At 28.0% G+C, this 27,999-nt stretch overlaps 1 protein-coding gene across 1 annotated transcript in view; it reads left to right on the top strand.

Moving 5' to 3' along the window:
- Positions 1-27,999, top strand: part of LOC113373313 (fat-like cadherin-related tumor suppressor homolog) — a 72,570-nt gene that overhangs the window by 12,338 nt on the left and 32,233 nt on the right. Inside the window, exons 14-24 of the mRNA XM_026613621.1 lie at positions 8,448-8,603; positions 18,376-18,528; positions 18,730-18,958; positions 23,819-23,958; positions 24,033-24,271; positions 24,373-24,617; positions 25,721-25,907; positions 25,969-26,288; positions 26,352-26,581; positions 26,642-27,047; positions 27,107-27,282. Of these exons, the coding sequence (XP_026469406.1) occupies positions 8,448-8,603; positions 18,376-18,528; positions 18,730-18,958; positions 23,819-23,958; positions 24,033-24,271; positions 24,373-24,617; positions 25,721-25,907; positions 25,969-26,288; positions 26,352-26,581; positions 26,642-27,047; positions 27,107-27,282 (2,481 nt within the window). The remainder of the gene's footprint in view (positions 1-8,447; positions 8,604-18,375; positions 18,529-18,729; positions 18,959-23,818; positions 23,959-24,032; positions 24,272-24,372; positions 24,618-25,720; positions 25,908-25,968; positions 26,289-26,351; positions 26,582-26,641; positions 27,048-27,106; positions 27,283-27,999) is intronic.

Here is a 27,999-nt window from a genome sequence, read left to right as displayed (position 1 = left end):
TGATAAAAAATATAACTCTTGCTATTTAGCGAAATTATATTCGTTGTAATTTTTAAAATTTAACAAAAGGTTCTAGATATAACATATACAAATTGCAGGCGTCCAGTGCTTATAAATTCCATAAAATTTTGCTCTGAAGTTCAATTTCATTTTACTCGAAACTGGAAGGTTATTTTGCAAAACCAGCCAGTTGTCTGGTGAAAAATCTATAACTTCTATTATTTTGCAAAATTTTATTTGCAAATTTTATTTTTTATATTTAAAGAAAGCTTATAAGTATAACATATCTAAATTTCAGACTTCTAGTACTTATAATTCAATAAAATGTGGCTCTGAAGTTCAATTTCATTTTACTCGGAACTGGAGAGCTTTTTGCGAAAGCAGCCTGTGTAGTTGTCTGTTAAAAAAATTATAACTTATATTGTTTTGCAAAATTATATTTACTGAAAATTTTTTATTTAAAGAAAGCTTATAAGTATAACATATCCAAATTGCAGGCTTATAGTACTTATAAATTCCATAAAAATTGGCTCTGAAGTTCAATTTCATTTTACTCGAAACTGGAGAGTTATTTTTCAAAACCAGCCAGTTGTCTGGTGAAAAATCTATAACTTCTATTATTTTGCAAATTTTTATTTATTGAAATTTTTTATATTTAAAGAAAGCTTATAAGTATAACATATCTAAATTTCAGACTTCTAGTACTTATAAATTCAATAAAATGTGGCTCTGAAGTTCAATTTTATTTTACTCAGAACTGGAGACCTTTTTGCGCAAGCAGCCTGTGTCTTTTGCCTTGTCTGTTAAAAAAAATTATAACTTATATAATTTTGCAAAATTTTATTTATTGAATTTTTTTATATTTAAAGAAAGCTTATAGGTATAACATATTAAAATTTCAGGCTTCTAGTGCTAATAAATTTCAAATACAGAGCTTCTGAAGTTGGATTTTATTTAAACATAACACAATTGCTTTGTAACAAAAACCTTTTGTTTGCAAAAAGCGCCAGGCTATTTTATAATTTTTTTTGCAAATGCAGTTTTGCAAAATCACGTTTGTTACTAACTTCTCGATAAAAAATTTTATGTTTTTGCCAGAAAATCCGATTTGATCATTTCATTTTTTGTTGACGCTTCAAGGAAAAATTGGAAAAATAATATATGTGTATATAAATACGAGTCCAAATTGTTAGTCAATTTATCATTTTTGATAAACGTGTAAATCCCAAAAAGCTCTCTTGCATAATCCAATGACTAAAAACAGCTTGCTAAAGCTCCCCAGACGGAAAACTAATTATAAAAACCAGCACAAACTAAATTAGTGAAAACATTTTCGCACTCATACATTTCGAAAACGTCACAAATAATATATTTACACAAAAAAATACAAATTTATCTCAACAAAATTTATTTCCCTAGCAGTTGTAGGTACTCTATCCCCAATAACTAAATAAAATATCAATCCGTACATAGTAAAAGATCTATTTTACGGTACCATTCGCTTTGGCACCTTCCAAATCACAAAAGGACAAATTGGATTTGACCTTCTGAGGAAGAAAGGCAGAAGGATCCTTCATCAACTATGTTAAGGGCCTTTCAATCAGAACTGTACCTGTCCTTTTGCCTTGGGAATTGCTTGGGGTAGGAGGAAAGGGAATGAGGTCCTAGGTGTATTGTTCAAATGAAACATATAATAACTGGGGATGTATATATATATATATATATATATATATATATATATACTAGCTAACCCGGCAAACGTTGTTTTGCCATAAAAAATATGCCTAAATTGATAAAAACTGAATAAATGTGCCAAAAACAAATATATATTGATTTGGACTCTGATTCTTTGACAAATAATTAAAAACTTGCTATATTTTTCAAAATTATTTGACATTTCATACTTCAAAAATTAATTCACTCGCATCATAGTTTTTTTGTTTATTATACTTTTGTCATGTCATATATGTCAATAAAATTTTCTTTCAAATATTATTTATTTGTTAATAAATTATTAATTATTTTAAGTCATCAATGAATAATTATATAATTGTTAAATTCAAAAGTTTGGCTAAATCAACACAGGAATATTGTGGAAATAAATATTTTTTTACATAAAGATCTGATTTTTGACATTTGCATTTTATTTCAAATTAATTATAACTGTCAAAATATTTTCTTTTTGGTCAAAATTTAATATAATATGATATAATATTTAGTTTGTCTAGTTTGTTTTTGTCAGATTCCAGTGATACCCTCAGATTGTACTATTTCATTTAAGAGGTTACGATTGCGATGACAATCAAAATATATCTTAACTGATATATTAATAATAATATTATATTTAATTACACAAATTTCTTTACACTCCGATAAATAATTCCAACGCATCATAGTGTTTTGTTTATTTTAATTTTGTTTATGTCATTTTTTTTTAATTAAAGAATAAATTAAATTTTAGTCTAAATCAACGCAGTATCTTTATCTAAATATACAATTTTTATATAAATATTTGATTTTTCACATTTGCATTTAATTGAAAATAGTGAATGTCAATTTCATATATCCAATATGCATTAAATTTATAAATGTCAAAATATTTCCTTCTTGGTCCAAAATTAATATAATATGATAATATTTATTTTACAATAATGTTTTGTATCTATAATTTGCTTGGCAATATTGCCTATAACATAACTCGGAATAATTAATTTATTTGCTTCTTATCGAAGTAAGTCGTTAAACATTTTTTTTGTAAAATGTCAAAATTTTGTTTATGATTAATTTTAAATTCGATATGCCGCTTTTTTATTGTGATCTCTGATCTATAATGTTTTGATGAAGTTTTGGTTTCCAAAATAATTTGGTAAGCTAATCAATTAAATCTAAATCGTAAATCTATTTTATTTTCATAAATATTGACAAATGACATTTGATTTTTTTACATGTCAACATTTATTTAAATTTTTTTAGCGTTGTTTTTTAATTAGATTTAAAACTATAAACAGTGATTTTGAATATAGCATTTCATCAAATTTGGATTTAAATGTTGGATATTTCTATATATGTACATGTTTTTGAATTTTATTTTTTGAACTGTCAAATATTTTTTTCAAAAATCATTTATCTTTTTTTCTCGACTTTTCCATATATTTTGACATTTGTCATTTTAGTGTTTTATTTTTTTTTTGGTCATTTTCTGTCAAAATTTTTTGAAATTTATAAAAATTATGTATTTATATTTTAAATTTACTTTTCAAAATTTCCTATAATCTAAGTTGGATATATATGCACACGATGAGCCAATAAAATTTAAAATCGGTCCAGTAGTTTAGGCGTCCATCGCGAACCAACATCGTGACACGAGATATATATATATATATATATATATATATATCAATCATCTACATTTTTCTCTCCAATATTATTTATTTTGAAGTCCAAAACTTTCCCAACGTTGACATCAACGACGATGTCCCTCTAGAGTGCAAAACATTCGGAATGTTTGTTTCAAACAATAGTTATCGCAAATAGTGAACTCTGAAACTGTTTGTTTCTGTACACCATACATTACATTAAATTTTAGCTACGTATAGTTTCGTAGTCACAAACTATAGTTTTATTACATTGAGAACTTATGGCACGATCATTATTCATGTAGCTGGAGAATTAGAATGCAACAGGAGCAGAAACTCCTTTAAAGTCAACTTTAAATGTTGTTGGAGGAACGCATCTTTTTAAGGATTAACAAGGCGTAAAGGTGAATGCAAATTGAGAGGAATTCGAGGGAAAAGATCGCAGAGAAATGCAATGGACAAGTTTTGGAATTTTGCACGTTTTTGCAACTATTGTAGTACTAAATCCTATGTACAGTGCTGGATTTACAGTAGGGGCAATCGGGGCTACTGCCCAGGGCGGCAAATTTTGGGGGGCGGCAAAATTTAGATATTTAGAAAAATTCTATATAATATAATCAACTTTTTAACAACATTTTTTATTTCAAGAAATCTAATTAACAAAACATAATACGATTGCAATGCAAAATTTGGGTTGAAATAAACGTTAACTAAAACTCATTATTTTGCCTTGCTTCCCTCTCCGAACGTAAATTATCAAATTCGTTAATAAGTTATCAAATTTGGCAATTTGGCTAATATAAGATCCGTAAACAAGCTGAAAATTTTAAAAAAATATGTTCTTCAGTTCTCGAGCCCTCTTAAAATATACGTATTTGTGCACTTCCGAGCTTATAGCGTCGAAAAAAAATTTAAACTAGTGACTCATGGCACTGTGCCTTAAGACAAATTACTGAAACATCCCGTACTGAAAATTACATTTTATAAAGAGCTTTAAATTTCATTAAAAAATGAAAAAAAAACACTTCTAAAACACATTTTTTGTATTTTGAAATTTTTCGAAAATTATGAACTTTTTGCAAAGCAATCGCGCTGCGTAGCTGTTTCAGAGAAGAAATATCGAAACTCAATTACCATTTTTTGTAATTGCCTGTACCAAAAGCTAATCAGCACGTCTTCTCATCAATACAAATCTAATATTTTTTAATTATTCAAGTCGATTTCGAGAACACGGATCAACCGATTTATGATTCAATTCCTATTGATAAGGAGACGTGCTGATTAATAATTGGTCAAGGCAGGTCCAACTGTTTTGAAGATACGGGCCAAAATGCCAAAAATGATAATTTAGTTTTTGAGAAAAAAGCGTTCAATAACATTCAAAAAAATTTACAGAATAAATAACTGCTTAAATTTGTGGGGGGCAGGATTAGCGGTTTCGATGATCCAACAAAAAAATTGAAAAAGAAACATTTGGCGGACAAAAGTGATCATAGGACATAGGCACATTAAATTATTTTAACATATTAATTAATTAAAATATTTTAAAGATATTATAACAACAAGTATAAATTTTGTTTACATTTATATAAGTTCTGTAACATTGTTTATCAGTTAGACTGCGACGCGGCGCTTACGCGCTTCTATATTTTGTCCCTTGCAGCTGAAGCAGCGCGATTGCTTTAAAAAAAGTTCGAAAGTTCATAAAATTTCAGGGATGGGGCGGCATTTTTGTCAGTGCTCCGGGGCGCCAAATTTCTAAATCCGGCCCTTCCTATGTAGAAACTGTTTTAATATATCTAGTGAGTGAAAACCAGATAAAATTTACTAAAATCTAGTATAAACAGTTATATACACTTGCATATTGAAATTTTGAATAATTTGAGTTGAAACGTGGACTTTAGGATTGCCAGTAGGACACTTTTTAACATTTCTTCAAATAACTTTTAAGCAATTCGTAGTTGAAACGCGGATTTTAGTACTTTGATAATATGCCTTAAATACATGTTTTGGGTTCTGACTCCCAGTTCATCCTCGCTTGACCAACACTTTATTAAACAGAATTCCCAAACAAATATATAATCTTATGATTGCAAATTTCAAATACCAACATAGTCCTTTATCCCTTACCAAAATCCATTCCTCTATTGCTCCCAATTTAATATTTATCCGGTGCATATAATTCCACTTCACATTTAATTATACACGTCGTTCGGTCGTTCCAGGCAAGTACTATAGTTTTAGCTCTATTTTAGTCCAGCTATAGCTTTACTATAGCTTGGTGGCTTGTTTACACGCAAAACAAGACCATTGCAATAGTCGTCATGTAAACACGATACAATCCACAAAGCACTATATGATAAAGGACTCACCAGGATAAATGTGAGGGAGTAATTGATTTGTTTAATTATTATAAACAGTACTACTACTAGGTCTCTAAAATTCTTCCATCAAAAGTTTCTATTATAGTCGATTGGATCGAAAATCGATCTGTAACTATACCTAATATCGAAAAGCATCTCTAGTATGTAAATCGAGTGTTCGATGGCTTTTCCATGCATAATTTCCCGGCTAATGCATCTATTATTGAAAATAATGGACGAACATAATGGTCTTTGATAGGTTTTTAAACAGAAAACGATGTCGACGATATCGAGATGACGATACTTGTATTCGTTAACGATTTAATGGATGCAGGAGTAAATGTCGGAAATAAAACTAGAGTACAAAAATTTTTATTTCATTTCGTATCTACGATATATTAAATTTTTGCGTTAAATTTAACTCGGAGTTTTTATTGCAAAATTGCGGAAAAAAGTTCTACGCGATATATGGTGCGTCAAGGTGTCTCGTTGTTGGATTTGTAGGCGTGCATTGCAGTGTAATATTTTATAAAACAACACTTAAAAATATTTTTATAAAAAAAACTTTAGTGTTTATTGTTTCTATATGCATTAAAGCATGTTATACTGAAATTTGAGGTTCCTGGTTGCACGCAATCGGTGCAAAAAAATTAGCCAAAAATCATTTTATTTTAAGTACCTATTTGAGAAAAAAACTTGGGAATTTTTACATATTTATTCTATCAATATGATAAAATATAAATAAATGCATATTTTTGGTTTCTGTCTAAATTGTTTCCATATATTTATTATTTTTTTCTAGTAGTTTGTGTCATATTTTTGCAAAAATTTAAAAAATTCTCTTTAATTCTGTCAGCATTTTACAAAATTATAAAATGAAATGCATTTAGCATTTAAAAAAATCTCTATGTATTGATTTTACAATTAATTTTGGATTTAAATTCATAAATTATTCTTTATTATTATTTATTAAAATTAAGAATGTTTTTCTCATATTATTTTTTTTTTAAGTTTTATGTCATTAATAAAATTTAACAACTAAATTAATTATATATATATATATATATATATATATTGATATTATTTATTATAACATATTATTAGTTTACTTTGTATAATATTTGTAACTTTTATTCAAATAATCTGATAAAAAAATAGAATTGTACAATAAAGAACCTAAATATGAAAAAACTTTTGTCAAAAATATTAAAATTTAAAAAAAAAATGTTTAGGCATTATGTTTGTATTATTTTAAATAATATACAAAACTAATATTTCTAAAATTTACAAATGAATTAATTTGCATAAGTAAAATAAAGAAAATAAAAAAAAAACTCAATCAACCCAATGAGGGCTTTGGTCATTAATTTTTTGCTTTCAAATGTGATTTTAAAGTAAACCGAATTAGCATAGGACTTTATGATGTTAAAAAATTATATATTTTAATTTACTACAAATTTACCAAATATTGTATGAAATTTAGAAAAACGGTTTAAAAGTTACAGTTAAAATTGTAAAAAAATCACTCACGATCCAAATAAGCTCCAAAGAGAGCTTTGGTCATTATTTTTATATTTTCAGTTACGATTTTAAAGTATACCAAGTTAACCTATGGTTTTATGATGTTAGAAAATATTATAGATATTTCAATTTACTAAAAAATTTTTAAATATTGTATGCAATTTAGACAAATAGTTTGAAAGTAACAAATTATATAATCAGAGTCACTCGGAATACAAACAGGCGCAAATGAGAACTTTGGTGTCGCGTTTTTAGGCCAATAAGTTTCGTTTTAAAAAATATTCTTTATATATATATATATATATATATATATACAATATATATATATACACATAAATTTTCTCCTTTCAACAATATTGTTGTGCTAGGTCTCAATTTTCTCCAGGTCGTTCTATTTTTTTTATCAAATATCGTCCTTTCAGAGTTCTTGCAGGATATCGATTCTATCCAAGAAATTCTCAAAAGTGTTTGTGTTTCCCTTGTTTTGCATTTTGCTCTTTGATGTCGTCGTATCTCACTTTTGTTCCGAGGAATATTATACAAAACTTCACACACAGGATAGGGGAAACTGGGGTGAATGATATGAAATGATGGAAAATGATATATAAGGGATAAAGTATGTGTTGTAGGACTTTATGGTGTTAGAAAAACTTGTTTGTTATCTACTTTTGCATAAATTTGCTGAATATCTACTGTATCTAAAATAAACGATTCAAAAGTTATCCAAAATTCACCAAACAAATGCATACATAAGTTGAGGCACCATAAAATTACACCAACTAAATGCCATATCAATTTTTTTTTTCTGAAATATAGTTTCCAAAGTTGTTTTTCCTTGACTATTACCTTCGTTCCTAGTTTCTCTTAAAAAACCGTGTTTTTATTTAACATTTCCTTGAAAGAAAAAACCGAGGAAAATATAAATATGTAGAGTTAGTTGATCCAAAGAAAAAATACGAAGTCGTAAAGTGTTTGTAAAGGATTGAGTTATGCAGTTTTTCCTGTTTTGAATTCGATTTTATATATATACATATCCAAAAAGGCAAAAATTTGTTCTGAAATAAAACTTACTATTCTTCCAAAAACAATATTTATTTCATTTTAAATAAAACCTATAAGCTTTTTCTGGTTTGTGGCCTCAGAAAAACCTTGCTGTTTTGGCTATTTTATTTTATAATTAATTCATTTTTTTTTTAATTTTTTTCAGGTCGTTGTCTCAGACAGTGGCGTCCCATCTTTGTCATCAGTGACTAAAGTCATTGTTGAAATTTTGGATGTAAATGATCATTCTCCGGAATTTAAACAAAGGAGTTATACTGTGAGAATTCCTGCTACTGCAAAAATTGACCAGCCACTATTTCAGGTAAAAAAATAAAATATTTATTAATATATATATATATATATATATATATATATATAAATATATAAATATTTAGCAAACCCTTAATATATAAAAATATTTTTTTTTTAATTTTGGTTCAACAAAATTTTACAAAAATGTACCTGAAAGTCACAATTGTTTTTTATCAAGTTGCCGTTTTAGGAGTCGAAAATTTGTTATTTAAGTTAATTTTTATTCCATTAAATTTACAGAAGTGTACAGCATGTTTGTACATGTAGCTAATTATATGACAAATCAAAAGTTAGTACATATTCCTTTGATATAACATGCGGTTTTGTCGAAACGTGCAAAATTTAATGTACTCGTATACGCACAAAGCGTTTTGCTCGCAAAACACATTATAATTATTCGCAACGAGGAAATCCATCCAAAAATAGACAGAGAGCTAGAGGAATAATAATTTTGAGTAACAGAATTACTTACAAAACAACTTACCTATTTAACTTTGATTCTTGAAATTTTATTCAACTATTTTTTATATTTTTATTAGAGAGATCGCAGTTCCGATTCCGAAAAAGGTTCCGAGTTACCAATTGTTCAAAAAATTGAACCTTTAGATTTGGATCAGGACTGGATTCAGTACAAACCGAGCGATTTAATAGGACACCCTGTTTTCAGGGTAATTTTTTTTTCAAAATGTCGAATGTTAAAAATAGAGCCTGATTTGATAAAAGAACTATTTCTAAAAAATGCTTGAATTGTTAGAAAAAAAATTATGATATGAATGTTCTTACATTTGCCTGAACTTATAAATATTTTGTTTCGAAATAAATGTTGAACGAGAGATGATAAAACTTGCCTGAATGAGCCTGAATTTATATAATTTAAAAACTTGCTCAAATTTTGCCTAAATTTCTAGAAATGACCCTACGAGATAAATGTTGAATGAAAATTATTAGAACTTGTGCAATTTTTGCCTGAATTTCCAGAAATGATCTTACGAAATAAATGTTGAATGAAAATCGTTAGAACTTGTCCAATTTTTGCCTGAATCTTTTATAAAAATTATTTTATGACGCGAATGATAAATGTAAAATGATGGTACTTGCTTGAATTTATTTATAGAAATTATTTTCTCGTAGAAATGTTGAAAGAAAAATGATCTAGTATTTTTAATTTTGCCTGAATTTATAGAAGTTATTTTATAAAATGAATGTAACGATATAATTTACTCAATTTTTGCCTGAATTTATAGAAATTTTTCTTATGAAATAATGTTGAATGAAAAATTTGAGAATTCTTCCAATTATTGCCTGAATTTATGAAAATTTTCTTATGACATAAATGTTGAATGAAATTTTAGAATTAGAATGTTGAATGGGAATTGTTAAAATTCATCATATTTTTGCTTGAATTTATAGAAATTAAATTATAATAGCAATGTTTAATGGTAAATAATAGAACTTGCTTAATTTTTGCCTAAATAAAAAAAATTATGAAATAGATGTTGATTGAAATACTTTAGAATTTGCCTGAATTTTTCAGAACTATTATTTTTTGATAAAAATGTTGACTGATTAAATTGCCTGCTTTTTTACATTTTATTTTGGATATAAATATTGAATGAAGAACAATAGAAACTGTCCAATTTTTGCCTGAATTTTTATAAATTAATATATTATCATGTTAGATTTATAAGGGAATCGTGATTTCTTTAGATTTCTGTCATAAAAAGTTTAGAAATATTTGTTTTAATTTTAAATAGTAAATCAAAATTTTAGTGCTTGTGTATGAATGAAAATTATGGATTTTTTTTCATATAAAGCATGATAAATTTAATTTCATTACTAAAATATATCAGAGATATCATTTTATATATCTGTTACTTTTAGATAATGCATTTTGGATTTTTCATCATATTTTTCACTATCTGTCGAACTTTACATCATTTTTAGTTTAAACTATAAACTGAAAAAAATATTATGTATGGTATCTGAAATATATACGAAAGCCCAAATTAAAGTTTTATATTTTCAAAATTTTTATTTTTAAATTTTAACAATCTTCAAGATCAAGCTGGATCCAAATGTAATTGTAAACTAGTTTATTTATGGAGTTATTTATATATTATATATTTACCCAGGAAAAATATTTAAAAATCTTGAAAAAATACAAAGATTTTTGCTCATATAAATCAAAAAAATTGAAATTAACATATTAATAGTACTATAAAAAAATAATACATTTGTTTTTTCAAATGCGGGGGTATGTTCTAAAAAAATTAAACACTACCTCTTATTCCAGAATAAAATTTAAAAATAAATTTAAACAAATTAAAAATCTGATAACAGAAAGCAAAGGTTTTGACATCTGAAACTGAATTAAGAGTGTTCTATTTTGATTTCTTGATTATTATAGAATTTAAATAATTATGTTAAGGAAATTTTTTTCCTCATCCGAAAGTAAAACTTTTTCATGAAAATGCAACGAAAGTTCGAATTGAAGTTCTATATTTTCAAGATTTTTATTTTTAAACTTTAACAATCTTTTATACCAGGTTGGATCCAAATATAATTATAAAAAAAAAACTAGTACAAATTATCTAGAAATGTCTTGTTTTTGACCCATTTGTATTATGTTTTACTTTTGTTTCATGACTTATTAATTTGAATTATTAACAATATGAACAAATTAAATTAAAAATCAACTCGGTAGTTTAGGTGTATATATATATATATATATATATATATATATACAATATTTTCCTAATACTAAAGTATCCTTATATTATATTAAAGTATTCCTTTCTCAAAGCAAAAACAACTCGAACAACAACAAGCTCGAAACTTTTTATCCGTAAAATGATTACGATCTTTCTTTACTGAGAAGTGTTTGCTCAAGATATGAAAAAGGTACATAATAAAATTAAAGGATGACATTTTTAATTAATGACTAAAAAGAAGAAAAGCATACTTTGACTACGAGCGATTCGCAAAAATGACTTTGTTTAGATTTTTAATTAAACGCGAATATTCTCTGGAGAGATTTTCGAGAAGAGAAATATTGTGTCGGTAATAAGAGTTATTAGTGGACGCTAATTAGTTAAATGCTTAATTAGAGATTGGAAATAAAATTAAAAATATACTTTGAGAGGGAATTATATTAAGCTGTTTTTATAGAGTGGTCTGCTAAAATAAAACTAAGTCAGTAACAGTAACAATTTCCATCTATTTCCCAGAAGTTACTAATAAGCGCAATTCTCACAGTTTTAATTGATATTATGCGAATTTATACCCGTGGTGTCTGTTGTTGAATATTATTATATTATATTACCTACGTGACTATCATTCATCTAACAAACTAACAACTGGTAACTGGAAACAGGTAAATGGTAACTGGTTACCGATGGAAATTAAATTGAAACAAAAGGAGAATATTCCCAACGCCAGTTATAATTGACGAGACTTTGTAAAATAGACATAGAAGTTACGTAATTGGAAGATAAAAGAAACTATTGATTTTATAAAAAATTATAAATAAAACAACGCATATATATATATATATATATATATATATATAAATATTTTTATTTATACGAGGAGAGAGTTAGTGGACAAAAGCGCGGTCTGTTTCCAGCAAAAACTTTTTGCCGAGAGCATCAGCTATCTGGAATATCTGCTATAAAGCATTTTATGGTCGTTGAAACAAAAGCAAAAAACATATGTCATCATAGGATTTAGCCAGCAAGCTGGGTGACATATTACTCACATTCGAAAATCATGAATTGTCGTTTTTAACGCAAGTTTTGGACCCAATTTATGCTTTGGTTTATAAGCAATATCCACGTTTTTTAAATACATTTTAATCAATTTGCTAGTAATATCAATTTAAAAATTGGACTATAAATTGTATCTACTTTCTACTAACGAAGCTAAAAAAAAATAGTGCTGAAAACAAAATTTTCGCGTAATTTGAAAAAATGTGGAAAAATAATCCTAATATTGCATAGCAAATTGGTACGATTTTGTGAGAGTTTTCTTCCAAATGTTTGTATCGTAGTATATAAATCTGTTTATATAGAATAATAGTAAATTATATCTACTTTCTACTAAGCTAAAGAAAAAAGAGTGCCCTAAACAAAATTTTCGCGTAATTTAAAAAAAATGTTGAAAGATGTCACTGAAATTGGTACGATATATATTATCAACGATTTTGTGCAGAAAAATGTCCCTAAAAATTGGTACGATTTTGTGCGATTTTTCTTCTAAATGTTTGTATCGGAGTATATAAATCTGTTTATGTAGAATGACAGTAAATTATATCTACTTTCTGCTAAGCTAAAGAAAGAAGAGTGCCTAGAACAAAATTTTTGCGGAATTTAAGAAAAAAAAATAGAAAAATGTCCTAATATTGCACAGCAAATTGGTACGATATATAATATTAACGATTTTGTGCGAATTTTTTTCCAAATGTTTGTATGCGAGTATATCAATCTGTTTATATAGAATGGTTGTAAATTGTATCTACTTTCTGCTAAGCTGAAGGAAAAAGAGTGCCCAGAACAAAATTTTCGAGGAATTTGAAAAAATGTAAAAAAAACGTCCCTAATATTGCACAGCAAATTGGTACGATATATAATATTAACAATTTTGTGCGAGTTTTCTTCCAAATGTTTGTATCGGAGTATATAAATCTGTTTATACAGAAAGTTAGTAAATTTTACCTTCTTTCTGCCAAGCTGAAGAAAAAAGAGTGCCAGGAACAAAATTTTCGCTTAATTAAAAAAAATGTAGAAAAATGTCCCTAAGATTGCACAGCAAATTGGTGCGATATATACTATTAACGATTTTGTGCGAGTTTTTTTCCAAATGTTTGTATCGGTTTATTTAAATCTGTTTATATAGAATGATGATAAATTTTATCTACTTTCTACTAAGCTAAAGAAAAAAAAGAGCCCAGAACATAATTTTCTGTTATAAAAATGTCCCTCAAATTGGCACGATATATAATATTAACGATTTTGTGCGAGTTTTCTTCCAAATGTTTGTATCGGAGTATATAAATCTAAAAAATGTAGAAAAATGACCCTAATAAAAATGAATATAAAGTTAAAATTTGCACTGTGGGCGCACTTTTATCAAAACGCTACAAAAATTTGAATTTTGAAAAATAAATGATCAATTTAATAATTTGTTTTCAAAATAAATACTTTGATAAATGATAATTTCAAACTGCAAGATTCTAGCACAAACGGTGCGTCTGTGAGAATCTCATTGAACATTTATAATTATAATAAAAAAAAATGTAAGTCAACTGTTTAGTTATGCAATATATATTTTAAAACGAATTCCCAATACATCCTGAGGAGCTCTTTAAATGTAACATAAAATAGCCAATTTCTGAATGCTGAAGTGTTAAAAAAATTGGTATAAGTGGTATTGTGCTTCAAGGAAATTTGCAAAAATTTCTAAATAATCGACTTTTTGATAATAATTGATTTTTTTACCGGAAATTTTTATAATATAAATTTTAACCTATCATTAACAATTACACTTATAATAACTATTTAATTAAAATTTACTTAAAAAAATAATTGAAAAGATTTGGAACTGTTTTTAAAATCTTCAATGACTCGACTAAATGGAATAGTAAATTTTTGAAGCGTCACATTAAGCGCAAGATTTGATGCATTTTTATAACTAAACCACTTCTCCTAGACCTATAATATTTTACTATGTCCTTTATCCCCATGAACTCTATCATTGCACAAATTTCGGAGAATTTTTTTTAATTTTTTCTCCCATTTCTCCGACTATTTTCCCGCCGGCATCATACAAGAGTTTTCCTTCGTTTTTCAATTTTCAACCTATGGAATTTCGAATCTGTATCCGTGGAAAATGCCGAGACAAGAAGAGTTAAAAGAGCATCAGGAGGACCTATATAATAAAACTATGAAAAACTGTTTCCTGGCACAATAATAGATTTGCAGATAATACGACGGGGTAAAAAATAGTGGAAAAATAAATGGAGTGCTTGTAGAGGATTGTAAATTAAATGTTTTTATTAACTTTTCGAAGGACAAGTTGGCCACCAATCTCCAATTGTTGACCAGATATAAGAAGCACCACCAATTTTCCTCCCAGTTAACATTTCTTTTCTAGGTTTCTTTGATATCATGTCAATTTGCCGTGCAATATTAGGGACATTTTTTTTAAATTACGCGAAAATATTTTTCTATGCTCTTTTTTTCTTTCGCTTAGCAGAAAGTAGATAAAATTTACTATCATCTTATATAAACAGATTTATATACTCGGATACAAACATTTTGAAGAAAACTCGCACGAAATCGTTAGTATTATATAACGCGCTAATTAAATTAAATTACACGAAAATTTTGTTCTGGGCACTCTTTTTTCTTTAGCTTAGCAGAAAGTAGATAAAATTCACTAACATTCTATATAAACAGATTTAAATACTCCGATACAAACATTTCGATGAAAACTCGCACAAAATCGTTAATATTAGGTTGTCAAATATCTCCCTTCCGCTTTTTTGCTCTTGGTTTATAATACAAAAAGGCGGAAGGGAGATATTTGACAACCTAACATTATATATCGTACCAATTTGCAGTGCAATATTAGGGACACTTTTCTACATTTTGTTTAATTACACGAAAACTTTGTCCTGGGCACTCTTTTTTCTTTAGCTTAGCAGAAAGTAGATGGAATTCACAAAAATTCTATATAAACAGATTTATATACTCCGATACAAACATGTTGGATAATGGAGTGCTTGTAAAGGATTGTAAATTAAATGTTTTTATTAACTTTTCGAAGGACAAGTTGACCATCAATCTCCAAATACAAGAAGTACCACCAGTTTTCCTCCCAGTTGACTTTCCTTTCCTCGGTTTCTCTGATATATAACAATTTTAGCTTGTATAAATTTATTACCCAAGCTAAAATTATGCAAATGGGTCCTGATTTCCAAAACGTGTATGTCTTGAGCGATGGCTTATTAGTGGCGTCATCTGGTGTATCAGAAACTTTAAACACATGGCGCACGTCTAAGACTTAGTGATTCACTTACTAAGTTTCCGGAGAATATTATTATTTAATACATGCACCGATATTTTACGACTAGGGCTATCAAAAAGTTTCTTGGTTTATTAAAAACACGAGAGGATAGTAAAAAATTAACTATGTCAACAACCCAAAGTTGGTAAATCATTTCAGTATCGATTTCTGAGATCAGTATATAATTTTCTAGTTAAACAAATATCGGAAGATTACATAATCCTCTGGTCTTCCTGGACTTTACTTAATCTATGTTAGTCCAATCCTATCCATGTTTATTCGAACATGAATTAATACAGATATAATACGATTCAATATTATGTTATTTGCAAATTGATGATATAGTTTGGGGCATCGGTGCCAAATACGATTCTAATCAAACCTATAGGTAAATTATTGATTAATAATAATTAATTAATATATACATAGCTATGACAATGATGTGTTGGTGATATATATCTAAATATCTAAGTTTTGGTATTAAATTTCCATCTTTTCTCCGAAATGTGTTCTCGAAATCGATTTGACACGATGCCAAAAGATCATGGAGAATTATGTTTGAAACTTATGTTTTAAACTATCGTTATTTTTAGATATAATTTAATGGTAATATATAATAAATATATATATTTTTTAATTTGATGGATGGAATAATATATCAATACAAAATGTATGCCAGTTGCATAAAATTCATATTTACGTATGTGTATACTTTTTTGTTTAAAATTTATTAAATTTTATTTAATTATTTTAGTATTTTACTATAAAATATTTCATATTAATTTTGTTTCCATATTAGAGAATTTGGCAAATTTATTTTCTTTTGCAGTTTTAAGTCCTTTCCAATAGCACAAACAAAAAATTTTGTTTTTATTTTTTTTATTTATAAATTTATTTTTGGTTTTTAATAGCGATAGAAAATTTTATTTGTGCGTGATCTATATTAATTTTTTATACAAATATTTAAATAACATTTATCCAAAAAATTCAAACAAAATTCTTGATATAACATATTATAAAAACAGCAAAAACATTTTAAGAGTTTGCATTACTCTGTATGTATTTTTTTTCTTGAATCTCTTGTGAATTTTAGATTGATTTTGATTTAAATATAAATTTTATGTAGGGGTAGAAAATTTTAATTTATATAATATGAGTCTATATACAATTCTCTAAATAATTATATAACTCACATTCGTGTATTAGATATCAAAAATGCAAAAAAAAAATCTTTTTTTCCTAGAAGTATTTTCACAAGCCTTTTTTCTATTATATGGTTAAAAATAGAGTCAAAATTTTATTTGATTTATTTTTAATTTTTAGATTTATAAACATTTTTTTTTCTTGATTTGTATCTAATTAATTTATTTTATATATTTTTAAATAGAATTTCTATGTCTTTTGCAATTCTCGCTTTTTTAGAGAAAAAAGGACCCTGTAGTTGATTTTTTATATTTATAAATATCTTTTTCTTGATTTGCATTAGAAAAATTTATTTTATATTATATGTTTGTAATCCATATAAAATTTTCTAAATAATTATATAAAAATCTTTTGGTGTAAAATATTCCAAAATAACATTACATATTTTGAAAAACTCTAAATTTTTTTAATTTAATAAATTTTATTTACTGTTTATGTACTAATATTTTATAAAGTACTCAAAACTTTATTTTGGTCTTTCTGATTTAAAAACATATATTTTTCTGGTTTCTACGGAATAAATAATATATTCATAATTCACATTTGTATTATATAATATTTTAACATACATTTGGAGTATCAAAAATTTTGAATTTTGGTAACAATATAAGTTTATTTTATTTTTACATTTTGCAGCATTTTTTTTTCAAATATATAAATGACTTTTAAAAATCTTTCATATGCCTTTTTATTTTCTTTTCTTTCATTGGCATTTAGTGTCAGTTTGGATATTTAATCTCATCTAAACGTTATTGAATGGAATGTCTCCATTTAGGAACATAAAACGATCAATTGTTCCTTTTGGAATCGTTTGGAAATCGCTATTCCGATTTTATGGGCGAATTGCTAGTTTTACGAGGAAAAAAATATTTGGCATTGAAAACTGACAGATAGTAGTGGAAATAATTGTATAAATTTCATTTTTGTAATAAAAAAATAATTCTTCATTAGTGCTAAATTAATGAAATTCTAAAAGCAAAATTTCTTAAAGAATAAATTTTCTTAGACTGGATAATAGATAGACTTTGCATGTAATTTTGCATATTTGGTTTATGTCTAGAAAAATGGCATTGAAAAGTAATAGTTAGTAGTAGAAATAATAGCATAAATTTCATTTTTGTAAAAAACAAATATTATTTTAATACAACATTTATTCACTTCCAAAAGCAAATATTCTTGTTGAATAAATTTTTATAGGCTGCACCTAGACAATTTTGCATAAAGTTCATTTTTTACTAAACAAGCATCAGATGCAGTTTTTCTTACGACCAAGACGAAGACAATTTAAAAAAAAAATCTTGAAATTTCGTAAAACAATTTTTACCAATTACAATTTGATTTGTGACGTCACAATCATTAAAATAAAGCATGTTCCATCAACGTATGAAAAAATCTGATTTAGCATCAATATTTATATTATTATAAATAGTTGCATTTTCTCTATGTTAGTCAGCACGTGCATTTGTCAACTTTTTCCAAAATTTTTTTTAACCAATTTTTTGTTACATTTGTAGGTTTTGGCAGTTGATCGTGATTCAGGAGACAATGGCAGGATTACTTACAGTATTAAATCAGGACGAGGAAAGGCTAAATTCAGGATACATCCTGATACAGGAGTCGTGTACGCCCAGAGGATTTTTGAACCCAGCCAGGAATTCGATATTTCGGTAAATAGATGGATGGACCATTTTTGGTTTTTGTCAAATAACTCACAAATATCATATGAAAGCACCCCTTTTCAGTTAGACAAAAAAAAAACTAGATAAAATTTACTATGATTCCATGCCAACAGTTATACACACCCCGATATAATTTGTTTTAATAAAATGACTTTGAATTCGATCTTTTATTATTTACCTTTTTTCCAGATTAAGGCGACAGACAACGGTCTCCCCCAACGTTCCGACACTGCTTTTTATTCAGTAAGGGTAGTAGAACCTGCCGATAGTCTTTCTGATGAAACCCAACAAGGACCCCCACTGGTTGCCCCTCCTGATCAAACTGCGGACGTCACTGAAAATGATAACCCCAGATTTCTGGTGGCCCTTATTGAAACTGCTGGACGAGATCAGGGATCTGTGTGGTATGACATCATAGGTAAGAATAATTAAAATATATTTGTAAATTTATGTTTTAAATTTTATCTTTGTTATATTTTCTTGGAAATGTATTTCTAAAGAGTTTTCGCTCCGTACATCGTATTATAATCTCTTGCATACTAACTAGGAGTTTACCTAAAAATAAATATGTAAATTCTTGCCTATGTACCGAACTAAGGCGGAGACTTTAGACTGTTGCATAATGCATCTTTTTGCATATTATTTATACTGCAAGTTATAGTTATAGTTTCTAGATGAGAGCTAAAATTGAAAGGAACTCTGAAGAAATTGATAAGAAAATTAAACGACTATAAAATGTGTCAAAACCTGGTCAAATTCCGTTTTTCTTGGCTACAGAAAATTTGTAGACTTCCTGAAGTAGTTTGAGTTTTTGTCAGAATTATATAAATAGGATCCGCCATATATTTTTTTAATTTTTTTTTTCAATGGCCAGCCGAAGCAACTATTTCAATAAAATTACTTTTCATTATTAACCAAAAGGATTGTATCTTCAAATAAAAAAAGAAACTTGAAAAATAATCAGTAGTTGTAAATTTATATTGTTTTTTTTTTAATCTATTTTATTTAAATCATGGTTAACATTCTAGTAAAATTTTTGATGTAGAAGTTTTTGTTTTTGTTAGAAAATCCGGTTTGCTAATTTCATATTTTCTCGATTTTTATGCAACTTACCTTAAGGCAAAATACTAGATACACCCGGTTAATGCACTAATTTAAATAAAATATATTTTTATGTAAAAGCGTTTTTTTTTTGGATTGATTTTTATTAACTTAAAAAAATGTGTGTGTATGTGTATGTGTGGGTATGTATGGATACAATTTTTTAACTTCCCGTAGGGTAAGTTATTATAATCGTCAAAAAATCCAAATTGAAAATTTTTGCATTTCTTCACGTTCTAGAGGTTTCTGAACATTTTGGCATACCTCAAAAAAATAAATGTGTGAATGAGTGTATGCATGAATACAATTTTTCGTCCACGTTTTCTGGTGCCTGGATCATCCGATTTGAATGATTCAAAAAACGTTCGATTTCTACTGATAGGGAGATGTGCTGATTAGTTTTTGGTAAAGGCAGGCCCAGCCGTTTTGGAGATACGGAGCAAAGAGTGCGGAAAATAGAAATCAAATTTTTGAGAGAATGGAGCATGCGATTTGAATGATTTAAAAAACATTCGTTTTGTAATGTTAGGAAGAAGTGGTTTTGGCAAAGGCAGGCCCGGTCGTTTTGATGATACGAAGATAATTGTGTAGAAAATTGCAGTTTTTGGAAGAACTGAGCGTCCGATTTGAACGATTTAAAGAACTTTTTGCTTGTATTGACGAAACGATTATTTTAGGCGAAAGAATTTTTGTTTAATTTCCAGAATTTTAAAGTTAATACCAAAAATAATTCGGATTTTAATTCTAATATTAGCTAAAGTTCTCAAGCTAACTTATATACTTCAAATAAATAATATTAACTTTGGTATTCAGTTTATATAATTATAATTATATTCTCAGAAATATAAGATAAGGTCCTTAATTCTATCTCTGCTTTATTAAGTTTTGTTTATTTACTTTTCTGTAGACATATTTAAGTTTCAGTATTTATAATAATTTATTTGAAAACATTTATCTATTCCTCAAATATTTCATTATGCTACGGGAAGTTCCAGCAATTTTTCTTAAGGCACAATGCCATAACTAATATATTTATTTTATCCTTGTATCACCTTGTGTAAATTAGCTAAAATTTAATTCGACGTCAATTTTAATGTTTGAAGTAAAGTAATGCCATAAATAATATACATATTCTATCACCTTATGTAAATTAGCTAAAAATTAATTTTACGTCAATGTTAATGTTTTGGAAGTAATATATAACATAAACAAACGCCGCTGTAAATTTTTACGATGTCGTAAAATTTTACAAAATTGCTTTCTCATTAATGAGAATATTTAACGATAATGATTATGGGAAAATACTATAATCATTTTCGACAAAATGTGGGAAAGATGAGATTTATTCCCATATTGTTTGATACAAAGTTTATTATACTTAAGTGATTCTTAAGGGTGTTTATAATTCAATTTACAATCCCTTATTAGAGATAATCTCTAAGTCGAAGTTTCTGTCTTTTCATTTAGAAAGGTACCAGTATTTATTTTAACTCTGTTCCATTACCTGATTGCTACTTTTCTCTTTTGGATGTAAGACGATTATGTTATTAGCGAAGATTTTCATTTGAAATTCGTGAAAATCACAAGAAAATCTTGATTTGATATATATATATATATATATATATATATATATATATTACTACGTCTTCTCTAAAAAATCAATCTCCCAAGATTATATAATTAAAAAGATTGCGGCCCATAAAAATAATTGCGCCGAGTCTGAATTTATGACAACCATTGTTCAAATTAAAACTTATACTTTTGTTTTGAAATAGGGAACAAAGGAAACCGAGTTCAATAAAACGAGTAATTATATAAAATAAAGCATTCCTTTTCGAGGAGATAAAAAGGAAAAAAAAAACAAGATAAAAATGCGAAAGAATTCGAGAATTCGCGCGCTGTTAAGCAAAGTTGTTCTAATAAGTATTATACGAGGGACAAGAAATAAGGGCGATTGTAATATATATATATATATATATATATATATATATATATTGCTTATTTTTTACTCACAATTTTACACTAGTAGTAATAAACTAGGATGAAGATTTTATTTAATAATAAGATTACGAATGATTCATAGACATAAAGATAAACCTCACCACGAAATTCATAATTTTATCCTTTATTCGTAATATTTCACCTACGCACAAATGTAAATATTTTATCTCGATTCACTTTCAAAAATGATTTTTCAAGATTGTAAAATTTGATTTTTATTGAGTGCCTAATTTAGAAAAAAAGATAAAATAAATAAACAATTTTTTGAAAGAAGAAAAAGGCAAAAATTCAAGTAGAGGCCTTATATCTTTTATTTTCAGTTTGCTCGTCAGCAGAGTCCCTTTTTTGTTATTTCAATATTTTTATGATATATGAAATTTTAGTTTTCTTGTCAGTAGAGTCCCTTCATCCAAATATTTTATTTTTTGATAATTTTTGCTAGCCAGTAGAGACATTTTTGTTCAAAAAATGTTATGACTTTACTCGTCATTTGAGTCCTTTCCTCAAAATAATTTCTTGTCATAATTTTTGCTTGTCAGTAGAGTCCCTTTTTATTACTGCATTATTTTTTGATACTGTGATTTGATGTAGCTTTTGATACTTTTTATTACTGTGTTATTTTTTTGATATATAGAAATTTAGTTCACTTGTTAGTAGAGTCCCTTTTTTGTTATTGTTCTATTTTTTGAGTACTATTTTGAGAGTCCCTTTTGATATATAATATATAAGATTTTAGTTTGCTTGTCAGTAGAGTCCCTTTACCCAAACATTTTTTTATGAATTTTGCTCGTCAGTAGAATCCCTTTTTAAAGCATATTTTCTTCGATAATTTTTACTCGTCAGTAGAATCTATTTCCTATTTTTTCGCCAATTTTTCCTCGTCAGTAGAGTCCTTTTCTCGAGATATTATTTTTAATAATTTTTGCTCGTCAATGAAGTGATTCTTACAATTTTCTTTTAAGATTTTTCCTCGTCAGTAGAGTCCTTTTTTCAAAATATCTTTTTTGATAAATTTTGCTTGTCAGTAGAGTTCTTTTTTCGAAACTTTTTGTAGAGTCCTTCTATATTATTTTTAGTGATTTTTGCTTGTCAGTAGAGCCCTTTTTCAACGTAAATTTTATCATTTTTGCTCGTCAGTAGAGTCCTTTTTTAAATCATTATTATAATATTTCTGCTCGTCAGTAGAGTCCTTTTTCTAAAACTATTTTTTGATAATTTTTTGCTCGTCAGTGGAGTCATTTTTTCCAGTCATTATTTTAATATTTCTCCTCGTCAGATTTTTTTTAAACATTTTCTCTGATAATTTTTGCTCGTCAGTCGAGTCCTTTTTCCAAAAAAAAATTTTGGTGATTTTTGCTCGTCAGTAGAGTCTTTTGTTTAATATTTTTGCTCGCTAGTAGAGTTATTTTCTTTTTAAAAACATATATTGATAATTTTTGCTCGTCAGTAGGGTCTTTCTTTACTTTTTCAATATTAATAAAATGTTTATAAAAAAGGACTCTACTAAAAAAAACAAAAAGAAACAGTTTTGATTTATTAAAAAAAAATAAGTGAACTCCAAAATTTTAAATGACCAACACGTAAAAATTAAATAAATAAGTAAATAACATAAATTAAAATAACATTAAATAAAATTGAATAAAAAAAAAATTAAATAAATTAAAATAAAATAAAATAATATAAAATAAAATAAAATAGGTTAATTAATATAAAACTATATTAACAAAAATAAATATTAAATTAATATCACAAGGATAAATGAAAAATAAGAAACAGTAAATAAATTACAATAATAAAATATAACCCAAAATTTTATAATAAATAGAAAGTGAATTTAAAATTAAATGGTTTAGAAAATTGGTGAATAAATAAATATATGATTTAATTTAACAAATAAATCTTGATTCTATTCGGCCCTTTGTTTGATCTTCAATGACATTGTGCAGAAGTCACTTCTTTACCAATATAAATCCAACCCAGTTTACTTCTGACAGAACAGTTTTTTCCTTCCTAAATCTTGGCAATATTTCTTCTATTAAAGATCCTTCTCAATCATTTTTAGATTCCAGGTCTCTGATCTAGAAAGAGTAATACTCCAAAAGTAGCAGAGAAATACTTGTACAAGTAAAAGTTATTGCAAGTTACAAATTAATTTTTTTTAATTTTTTTTGTCTAGGTGGAGATGAACGCAACGAATTCTACATCGACCACGAAAAAGGCAACGTTTTGCTGGCCAAAAAATTAGACAGGGAAGTCCAGCAGGAATACAATTTGACTATTGCAGTAACCGATGGACCTTCTACAGTACACACACAGGTAAAAGAACCAACTATCAAACAGAAACTATTAATTTTTATTAACATCAATTATTAATTTATTTATCTTTTCAGTTATTCGTGACAGTCATAGACATCAACGACAACCGTCCATTGTTCAGCGAATCCCAATACTCCGTTCAAGTTTCAGAAGGTCTTCCATCTGGTACAGAAGTTTTGAGATTATCAGCAAGTGATGCAGATGGTGATAAATTATTTTACAGCCTGCAAGGATCCAGAAGTCCTGGTGATGCCAAATTATTCAGAATCGATAGTCTTACTGGTGCTGTAACGTTGGCAGGAAAACTGGACAGGTAAAAAATAAAAGACTCTTGTTCAAGATTAATATTCCTTACCTTAAGAATAAAAGATTTCTGAGTGCATCTACAATATTTCATGTATCTTTTACCCCTAGGGAAACTGCAGAAAGTCATCTTCTGACTGTGTCTGTTCGTGACCATGGTGCTCCTTCAAGAAGGGATGCAGCCAGGATTTTGATAAAAGTACACGATCGTAATGATCATGCCCCTGATTTTGGGGCTCGTTTGTTGCAAGCTGCATGTCATGAAACTGCAGCAACTGGAAGTCTTGTTGCCAGGGCTAGGGCTGCTGATAGGGACAAGGGCGAAAACGCCAGAGTTGCCTATAGTATCGTCAGTGGTAAGTAGTAGTAAAAGACTTTGGGAGTTAGACTTTGTTTATATTTTGCCAAATTTTTTTGATAATTTATTCAACAACCTATAAACTATTGTACACCATTAAATAGTTTATTAAATAGCCTAAAGAACTGTATACAACATTTTTGAACTTTTGGAACAAAATTATTTGGAAAAAATTTTTGAAGGTTTAGGATTGTATACGCCAGTACTGACTTAGCCATATTTATACACAGTTAATTGAGTGTGCCAAATTTTGTTAATAATTTATTCAACAACTTATAAACTATTGTACATCATTAAGTAGTTTATTAAATAGCCTAAAGTACTGTATACAACATTATTGAACTTTTGGAACAAAATTATTTGGAAAAAATTCTTGAAAGTTTAGGATTTTATACGCCAGTACTGACTTAGCCATATTTATACACAGAGTGTGCCAAATTTTGTTAATAATTTATTCAACAACCTATAAACTATTGTACATCATTAAATAGTTTATTGAATAGCCTAAAGAACTGTATACAACGTTTTTAAACTTTTGGAACAAAATTATTTGGAAAAAATTCTTGAAAATTTAGGATTGTATACGCCAGATACTGACTTAGTAGCCATATTTATACACAGTTAATTGAGTATAGTTTATATTTTGCCAAATTTTATTAATAATTTATTCGACAACCTATAAACTATTGTACATAATTAAATAGTTTATTAAATAGCCTAAAGAACTATATACAACATTTTTAAACTTTTGGAACAAAATTATTTGCAAAAAATTCTTGAAAATTGAGGATTGTATACGCCAGTACTGACTTAGCCATATTTATACACAGTTAATGGAGTGTAGTTTGTTTTGTAGTGCCAAATTTTGTTAATAATTTACTCAACAACTTATGAACTATTGTACATCAATAAATAGTTTATTAAATAGCCTAAAGAACTGTATACAACATTTTTAAACTTTTGGAACAAAATTATTTGTAAAAAATGATTGAAGTTTGGAATTTTATACACCATAACTAGTTTTACCACATATTTATATTTTGCCATATTTTGTTTACAATTTATTCAACAATATATACACTTTTATACATTATGTTTTAGGTAATGTAGGCAATGCTTTCACCATCGATCCAATGTTCGGTGATGTACGTGTAGCCCGTGGTTTGGACATAAATTCAGCATCTGAATATATGCTACAACTACGAGCACAAGACTTTGGAAATCCTCCTTTGGTCACCACAATTCCTTTGCACGTGATGGTCACTATGGCTGATAATGCACCACCAAGGTAAGACAAACCCTTTGCATTGCATTTTAGGACATTACTCACACATATTTTTATTTGCCAGATTTTTGGAAGTCAACCCTTCAGCTGAAGTCTTCGAAAACACACAACCTGGTAACTACGTGTTGCACTTGAACGCACGAGCATCATCTTCGCTGATTTACGAAATTAAAAATGGTAACGACAATGGGGCTTTTGATATAAATCCTTCGACTGGTATTTTGAGAACCACAGCTCTACCTTTGGACTATGAGACCAAACAAGCCTACAACTTGACAGTAACTGCCAGGAGCATGACAGGAGCTGAAGCTGAAATTTTTGTCCTGATCCATGTTTTGGACAAAAACGACAACGCACCTTACTTTGAACTATCTAATTACACAGGTAAGGGATAATTGATACATTATACAATTCAAATCATGGTACTGATATCTTACTTTTGTCCAGGTTTTGTGTCGGAGTCCAGTGACGCCGGTGCACAAGTTTTAACAAACCTAACAGCACCTTTGGTGATACGAGCTAGAGATTTGGATTCTGGGCCTAACGCTTTGTTGCAGTACGAAATTTTGGAACAACTGCCTAAACAATACTTTAAAATTGATCCTGGCACTGGTGCAATACAGACTACAAGGACTTTGGATTACGAGACCATACCCAAATTTCACTTCCACGTCAAGGTAAAGTATCTAAACACCGTATCCAGCCAGGACTGAATAATATGTAAATTTTTCCCCCAGGTTACTGATCTAGGAAAACCCCGTCTATCCTCCGAATCAACTGCAGAAGTCATCATCAACGTCAACGACGTCAACGACAGTCCACCAGTTTTTTCCAAATCTCACTACAATGTAACTTTGTTGCTCCCAACTTTCAAAAACATTGTCGTGACATCAGTAAAAGCTTTTGATCCTGATACTACAGAATCCTTACGTTACGATATAATAGATGGTGATGAAACTGAATCTTTTGAAATCAATTTGAAGACAGGAGTGATCACCACAAAACGTGCTGATAACTTCCAGGATAAATACAATTTACGAGTCAGGGTATCTGATGGCAGTTTTTCAAGTGTTGCAAGGGTTTTTGTGAAGGTTAAGGATGCTCAGAATGGTGGACTTATGTTTAGAAAACATGTTTACGAAGGTACCTTACAAAACCAACATCAGTCTTTAGTATTATGTCTAATTCCATTATGTTTTTAGGTTCTATTGTTGAAAATTCAACACGTGTAGCTACAGTTTGTGTAGTTGATGTCATCGGAGCAGCCTTGAATGAACACGTGGAATTCCGGATTTTAAATCCTACAGATTTATTTTCCATTGGAAAGACTAGTGGAGCCATTCAAACCACTGGCCAAAGATTTGATCGAGAAGTCGAGGTAACTAAAGCTTAAAACTGTATTTATCACCAGCAGTAGTTGATTTCTAACTTCCCGTAGGGTAGTTATTGTAATCGTCCAAAAATCGAAATTGAAAATTTTTGCATTTCTCCACGTTTTGAAGGTTTCTGAACATTTTGGCATACCTCAGAAAAAATGGATGTGTGTGTGTGCATGTGTGTGTTTTACATGTCCACGTTTTCGGGCGCACGGATCGACCGATTTGAATGGTTTAAAAAACATTCGATCCCTATTGATAGGGAGATGTGCTGATTAGTTTTTGGCAAAGGCAGGTCCAGCCGTTACGGAGATACGGAGCGAAGAGTGCAAAAAATACAAATCGAGTTTTTGATAGAACGGAGTATCGGATTTGAATGATCTAAAAAACTTTCTGCTTGTATTGACAAAACAATTGCTTCTGAGAATAAAAAATCATTACATCTTTTTTTATTTTCCATAAAATTTTTGTAATTGAGTAGTGTGATTAAGTAGAGTCTCTTTTTTAAATACTAAATCACAACTGCAGTTTGCTCCTCAATTTTCACATCAAAATCAAAGTTGCTCGTCAGTAGAGTCTCTTTTTAAAAGAAAAATTGTATTTGCTTGTCAGTAGAGTCTCTTTTTAAAATAAAAATTAAGTTTGCTTGTCAGTAGAGTCCCTTCTTAAAAGAAAAATTGTATTTGCTCGTCAGTAGAGTCCCTTTTTTGATATTTTAG

This window comes from Ctenocephalides felis, unplaced genomic scaffold, assembly GCF_003426905.1.
Source record: "Ctenocephalides felis isolate EL2017-DRISC unplaced genomic scaffold, ASM342690v1 CF-g0.4_SCAFFOLD_01604, whole genome shotgun sequence".
Classification (NCBI taxonomy): Eukaryota; Metazoa; Arthropoda; class Insecta; order Siphonaptera; family Pulicidae; genus Ctenocephalides; species Ctenocephalides felis.
This window is presented reverse-complemented; position numbering and strand designations above follow the sequence as displayed.